Source organism: Plasmodium gallinaceum, assembly GCF_900005855.1.
Source record: "Plasmodium gallinaceum strain 8A genome assembly, contig: PGAL8A_v1_60, whole genome shotgun sequence".
Taxonomy (NCBI): domain Eukaryota; phylum Apicomplexa; class Aconoidasida; order Haemosporida; family Plasmodiidae; genus Plasmodium; species Plasmodium gallinaceum.
This window is the reverse complement of record NW_021628219.1, coordinates 59,496-66,995: the sequence shown is the minus strand read 5'-3', so window position 1 is coordinate 66,995 and position 7,500 is coordinate 59,496. Positions and strand designations below refer to the sequence as shown.

General features: G+C 19.4%; 2 protein-coding genes across 2 annotated transcripts in view; one reads left to right on the top strand and one right to left on the bottom strand.

Moving 5' to 3' along the window:
• Positions 1–2,377, top strand: part of ApiAP2 (transcription factor with AP2 domain(s), putative) — a gene marked incomplete at both ends in the record, with an annotated part of 8,243 nt that extends 5,866 nt beyond the window's left edge. Inside the window, 2 exons of the mRNA XM_028670277.1 lie at positions 1–2,104; positions 2,224–2,377. The exon at positions 1–2,104 is cut by the window's left edge and continues 5,866 nt beyond it. Coding sequence (XP_028525903.1) covers positions 1–2,104; positions 2,224–2,377 — 2,258 coding nt within the window. The remainder of the gene's footprint in view (positions 2,105–2,223) is intronic.
• A 956-nt stretch (positions 2,378–3,333) lies between these two features.
• Positions 3,334–6,846, bottom strand: GDH3 (glutamate dehydrogenase, putative; the record flags this gene model as incomplete). The annotated part of the gene is made up of 1 exon (XM_028670266.1): positions 3,334–6,846. One exon carries the CDS (start codon positions 6,844–6,846, stop codon positions 3,334–3,336), a length of 3,513 nt encoding a protein of 1,170 aa, XP_028525902.1.
• Between the last annotated feature and the right edge of the window lie 654 nt (positions 6,847–7,500).

Here is a 7,500-nt window from a genome sequence, read left to right as displayed (position 1 = left end):
TAAAATATAATAATAATATCAGTATTAATAATAATGAAAATAATAACAATAAAAATACTACTACTACTACTAACAATAATAATAATAATAATAATAAATATAATTTAATAAATAATTCAAGAAGTTCATTGCAACAGAATATATCATATTTAAATGAAATTAATAAAATAAATGACAGTACAAATAATTATAATGAAATAAATATAATAAATAATTCTAATATGTCATTAAATTATTCTATTGATAATATACATAATAATAAAAAAGAGTTCAATATTAAAATGAATAACAATGATAATAGTGGCAATAATAATAATGATAATAATATTAACATTAATAATAAAATAACTAATAATAGAAATCGTAATCATAATAATAGTATTAATGACGATTTGAACATTGATAGTAATCGTAATCAAAATCATAATAATAACAGTAATAATCATAGCAATAATAAAAATAATAATAGCATCCATAATAATAACAACAGTAATAATAATAGTAATGGTAATAAGAATAATAATAATATTAATAACATAAGTATTGATAGTAATCATAGTTATAATAATAATAGAAATAATATTAATAAATTATCTAAAGTAGCTAACGAATGGGGAAATTATAATGGACAGTTTGATGCATTTAATAAAAATAATTCCCCTTTAATTATGATGAATTGTAATGATAAAGAAAATTTTAGTTTTAAAAGGAAGAAAACAGAAGCATTAGTAGAAAACGACAATAATAATAACAATAATAAAAAGTTAAAAAAAAAAAAAATACAACACGAAGGAAAATCTTTTTGTATGACAAATGAACTAGTAATGAATAAAAAAGTAAAAAACAATATATGTGATAAATCATTAAAAAATTCTTTAAATAAAATAGATAATACACACACTAGTAAAAAGAATTCTGTTAAAAGTAAAAATCTTGAGGATAATAATAATAATATAGATGATTATAATAACAACATTTGTAATATGAATTATATATCTTGTAATAATAACAATAGCTATCAAGGTGATGTATATTTAGGAGAAAAAGTATCTAATACGTATATGAATAATATAATTATAGATAATAATAGTGATATAAAATCAAATATGAACTTAGATGCTAATAATTTTATTGGTAATAATAATAGTATTTTAAAAAAAGATTCAAAAATTTATAATAGCATTAAGGATGATAGAAATGATATTAATATTCATGGTATATCGACTATTAATATTTCTATGAAATGTGATAATAGAAATATAAAAAAAAATCTTTTAACACAAATGAATAATACTAAGTTTAGTTTAATTAATGATAATATTTTGAATAATAACATGAATAATGATCTAAATAAAAATATTTTTAATCCTAATAATCCTAATAATAATAATAATACAGATTATAAAAATGTAATGATAGTAAATGATGAAACAAAAATAATAAAAAATAAATTCGATTTACAAGAAAAAAAAAATTACTTTGATTTTAGTAATAATACTAACAATAAGAATTATGATCTAAGAGAAAATTATGATAAATTAGAAGAGAATCATGATAATGATAATGATAATGATAACAACTTCACTATGAAAAATAACTTAAAGTATATAAGGACCTCTAGAAAAAAAACCAGTAATCCAAAGTATCCCAATAAGGATATATATAATAAGTCATTAGAAAAAATAGAGGAAATAGAAAAAAGAAATAACAAAAATAAATTAAAAAGTATTTTATCATCAACATACACTGGAGATAATTCTTATCAAACAAATAAAACTAACATATTAAATTTTGTTGATGAGAAAAATGAGAAAAATGTTAGTAGTAAAGAAATTGTTAGTGAAACCAAAATTAGAAAGAAAAAAGGAAGAAAACCAAAAAATGCACTTTTACAAACAGATAAAAGTAATTCTAAAGAATCAAATATACAAAATAAATCATATGAGAACAAATTAAGTACAAATAAAGAAATAGATAAAACAAAAACATCCGATTCAAGAAGAAAATCTAAGTTAGGAAAAAAATCGTTAGATGCAAAATATGGTGTAGAAAAGGTTGAAACTGGTGCTTATAATGAGAATGGGGAAAAAGTTTCAGGAGTTTGGTAAGAATTTAAGAATATTATAAAAAAAGATAAGAAATTTTATAAATTCAAACTTCAACATATATATATATATGTATATATGTATGTATAATTTTTTTATTTTTTTGTTTTCTTTTAAGGTATGATACGAATAGAAGATTATGGAGAGTTATGTATATGGAAAATGATAAAAGAAAGACAAGAGGTTTTTCTCCTCGTATTTATGGTTTTAATGTAGCAAGAGAGTTAGCTGTTCAATTGAAATATGAAATGAATAAAAAAAATAAAAAATGATTAGACACTTTTTTTTCATTTTATTATATATATACTTATTTTTTTTTTTTTTTTTTTTCATTCACATTTTCTTATATTTTACATTTTTCATATTTTTTTGTTTTTTTTTTTTTTTTGTTTTTTTTTTGTTTAAAAATAAAATCATTAATTACATTTTCTCATTGTTCACAAAAAGAAATTATATATCCTTCATTTGTACTATTAAGATAAAATTTTTGAAAAGAATTTGTTACACTTCTCATCATTACTATTATTATTGTGTTATTTTATTATATAAATAAATATATATATATATATATTTCTTTTTTTTTTTTTTTTTTTTTTTTTTTTTTTTTTTTTTTTTATATAGAAAACTTTTTTTTTTAAATTATTTTTTTTTTTTTTTTTTTTTTGTTCTTGATTTGATTATTTTCATATATATATACATATATATATGTATTTTTTCCCATTTTTTTTTTGGTTTATTATTTTTAATGTACTTTTTTTAGTTAATTTCTTTTTAATAAAAACGTTGACATAAAAAGAAAAACAAAAATGGCTATAAATACTAAGATATATATTTCAAAAATAAAGATAAAATTAAAAATACATTAGTGTATTAAAAAAAAAAAAAAATAAAATAAAATAAAATAAAATAACATTTTGAATTATTCAAAAGAAATTTTTACTGAAATTACACTTATAAATGCTTATAACAGAAATTAGTTCAATAAATTGTTATTAAAAAAAAAAAAAAAAGAATGTATATATATGCAAATGATATTAATATAAAATAAATATTCTTCTATAATTTAAAAGTTAAACTTTTTACAAAATTATGACAAAAATTTTACATTTTTATTTATTTATGATTTTACAATTATTCCTTTTATGAGAATATGCGTTAATGTGTTCAAAAAAAAAAATTATATTTTTTTTTTTTGATATTTTTATATAATTAATCAAGTGATGATGTATTATTCTTTACTGCTTTCATTTTTACTTAAACTTTGTAAGTTTTGAATATATTCAAAAAAGTTGAAAGCAGATAAATCGTTTAAGAATTGTTGTGAATAATAATAATTGGATGCAAGTGCGGAAGCAAATAAAGACCTTATATAAACATGTGGAACTCTTTCAAATATTTGATCGAAAGTTACAACTTTCAGTAATATAGGTGGAATAATATCTTGTAAAACTTTTTTTATTAATTTGTAATCATTACATAATGTATTTGATTCTAATATATCCTTTTTTAATTCGCTAATTTTTTTTGATAGAATATTGGTAGCCTGACAAATAGAAGTTTTTGTTCTTCTAGTTTCACTCCATAATGATTCAAACTCTAATTCACAATAATGTCTAATTTTTTTTTGAATTTCTTTAACATATTCTTTATAAAAGGAAGAAATATTTTCATCTTCATCATCACTTAAAAGAACATCATCTTCATCTTGTACTCCTTGATTAATTTCATTATTCGTATTATCACTATTTATCATAGATCTATTGAACGATGGTAAGTGGTTTTTTTTTTGATTTTGGCTTATAAAAGTTAATTCACTTTCTTCTAATAATAACATATCACTCTCAGATGAACACATCAATTTAATATATTGATCATCATCCAAAACTAATCCAGCTAAAACTTCTAAACTACTTGATATAACACCTCCTTTGTTGGTTGAAGCATCTTTAAATAAAATAACATTTTTATTTTCTAAAATATTTCGAGCATCATCAGAAATAAAAACATTTGCCCCTTCTACTATATATTTATAAATACATTCACCATCTTTAATAATATTATTAACATTAAAAATATTAATAGAATGTGGCCTACCACCACATGGGTTAAATAAATCACATTTATTTAATGGGTTTAAAAAAAAGTTATTACGAAAATCTAAACCACTTTTAATAGTTTTACCAAATAACTCTACATTATGATCTTCAATTGATATTTTAAAACCATCTTTAGAAAAATATTTTTCATTATAAAGTATACATGAAGTATTTAATTTTTTTTTTTTATAGTTTCTTCGTTTAGCTAATCTTATTAATTCCTTTTTATTTAATCCATTTTTATCATATAAAACACCAGAACCATCAATAATAGATATAATTTTTGTTTTTGATTGTAAAATACTATTACTACCTAAATCTCCATCAGGTCCACCAACTATTGATCTATATATATCTTCTTCTTTTAAATTTAATTTTTCACATAGCATTCTAATATATGTTTCTATTCCTAATGTTGTCATACCATAAGCGTCATGTGGAACCCCCCCATTTTTTTTTAATTTTCCTGTTGAAAATGTTTTCCAATATTTGTATTTTCTCTTTTTTGCCATAATAGAAGCCCAATCCATCAATTGATCAGATCCAGTATTTTCATCTGGTCCTAAAAAGATAAGATCTTCATTTATATCTTCTAAAATTTTCTCTTTTTTATTTATTTCGATGTTATTATTTGAACAATGGTTACTATCATTTGTTTTTGAAATAATTTTTTCTTGGTTAATATCCTCTATTTTTTCATTGATATCATCTTTTGTTGTGTTACATTTTTTTATATCTTCATTTATTTTATTCATTTCATTAATTCTCATATTTTGTAAATCATTTATTTCACTCATTGCACCAAAAGAAATAGAAGATGGATTTTCATCTTCTTTGTTAATGAGCAAATCTAGTAGAGAATTAACATATGAATAAAAACATAAGTTTTTGATATATTTTGTATTCACCTTATTACAAACATCAGATTTTAGTAAAATTATTCCTTTGCTACCTCCCTCAGGGATATCTTTATTTTTAAAATTTTGTGTATATGCTAAATTATAAGCTTCATCAAATAAATTATCAAAATTATGCATATAAGAATTTATATTATTAGATATAACTATTCTTATTCCCCCTCTTGATATTTTACTAAATCTGATATGAAATCCAACAAAGTGTAATCCTAAAATCATGATAATAGAATATGGTTGTGTTTCGTAAATGGAATCTTTCAATAACTCACCATCAAAAGATATAGCAAAACTTATTTTATGAGTTAAAAAAAAGTTAGTTTTTACTGCATATTTTTCAAACATATAAAAATATTGTAAAATTTTTTTATGATGATTATCTTCAATTTCATCAATAATATCTTTACTATTTTTATAATTTTCATCTTTTGATTTATCATCCATTTTTTTGTTTTTATGAAATTTTCTTTCAAAATTTGCAAATAACAACTTTATAGTTTTAGCATTACTCTGAGCACACTTTAAAATTTCGTTCTTCGTATATTTTGAACTTTTTAATTTTTCCTTAATGATATAAAAATCATTTAAAATTGAAGTACTATTATCACCTTTTACGTGTAATGCATTTTCTACATTTTTATAACTAGCATAAGAATTAGTTGAAAAAAAAGTAATAAATTTTATAACAATATAAATGTATGCAGATTCTTCAGCTGTGAAAATTCTTTTTACAGATAATTGAATAAACTGAGGGTTATGAAAAAGACAAAGAGTTTTCAATGATTTTACAATTTTTTGAATTTTTTCTTTAATATCCAAATTTGTTTTTTCTTCTTCTGTATCTGTAATTACATTAACATTTAATATAATAATTAAGACTCCGTTCTTTAATGGTTCAACATATTTAGAATAAGAAAAACATCTATGCATATTTAAACAGTCTCCAACTAGAGAAAAAATAGATGGAATAACATTACTCCTTTTTACCGCTATATTTAAAGTAAAAGTTTTTTTTGAAGTTATATAATAATGTGTTTGTATATACTGCCCAGTTAAATCATACAATACTTCTTTATTTAGTTCGTAATATATTTGTTCACTTTTAGTACCTTTTATATAACTATAAAAATTTATATCCATTAATTTACTTAAATTTGTTTCATTTTCATTAATTAGACCATCATTATAAGTTGGTAACTCCAATATATATGTTCTTAATGGTTCTTGACTACTACGTTCTTTATCAAAAACTGAATGAACTGATCTAAAACTTTTTAATCTATAACAGTCTTTCGACATATCACTAAAATTAAAATATTTTTCTTCTATTTTCTTTTCCATTTTATAATTTAATCGTGTTTTATTATCATCTGCATATACTCTAGTAATTATATAAATTACATTATCATGTTTTTCTTCAAATATTGGAAAGTATTTATCACTTGAATATTCTTCATTAATTTTCGCAGTTATTATACACACAACCACTTTACTTATCATTTCAGAACTAGTTTCATCAAAATGACATTTATTAAAACCTAATTTATTAAAATAAAAATCAACACTAGAATTTATTAAATGATCTGAAAATAAATTGTAACTTTTCAATAATTCTTTTGTTTTTTCATATTTTTCTTTCCATATCACACTATTATTAGAAAACTGCTCGATATCAAAACATTCTCCACTATCAATAGGCAAACTTATTGTTCTTTTATTCAATATACTCATTTTAATTCTATTTATTTCTTTTTAAATTTTTATCTTTTACAAAAAAAAATATATTAAAAAATTCTTAAAATAATTATAAATATTTGGAATTTTTACAAATATTTATATAGTCAAAACTTTTTAAAAATTTTCAAAAAATATGAGTATTTAATATATTTTAAATTTATATAAAAATAAGTACATAAAAATAATGATAAAAAAAAAAAAAAAAAAAAAAAATTAATTCATAATAAACTTGAAAAATATTAAAAATAATTTTTTAATGTTCAATTCAAATTAATGTATATATTATCTTTTTATTTATTTTTTTATTTTATTTTATTTTATTTTATTTTATTTTTTTTTTTTGAAGATACGAGTATGGAGAATTTACAACCAAGATTAATTTAAATGAGGTAGAAAAAAAAAAAAAAAAAAAAAAATATATTTCATCTTTATTTTTTTTTTAAAAACAAAGATAATAGTTCTTTTTTTCTTCAAAAGTATTCTTTTAATATTTATTTTTAATTTTAAATTAGAGTTAATAATTTTTGGATTTTTATTAACTGGATAGCTAAAATAAACTTAACATATTTTTTATATCCCACTATTTTACTATTTTGATAATCCACATATTTTACTGCATGTAATTTTTTTTTTTTTTTTTTTTTTTTT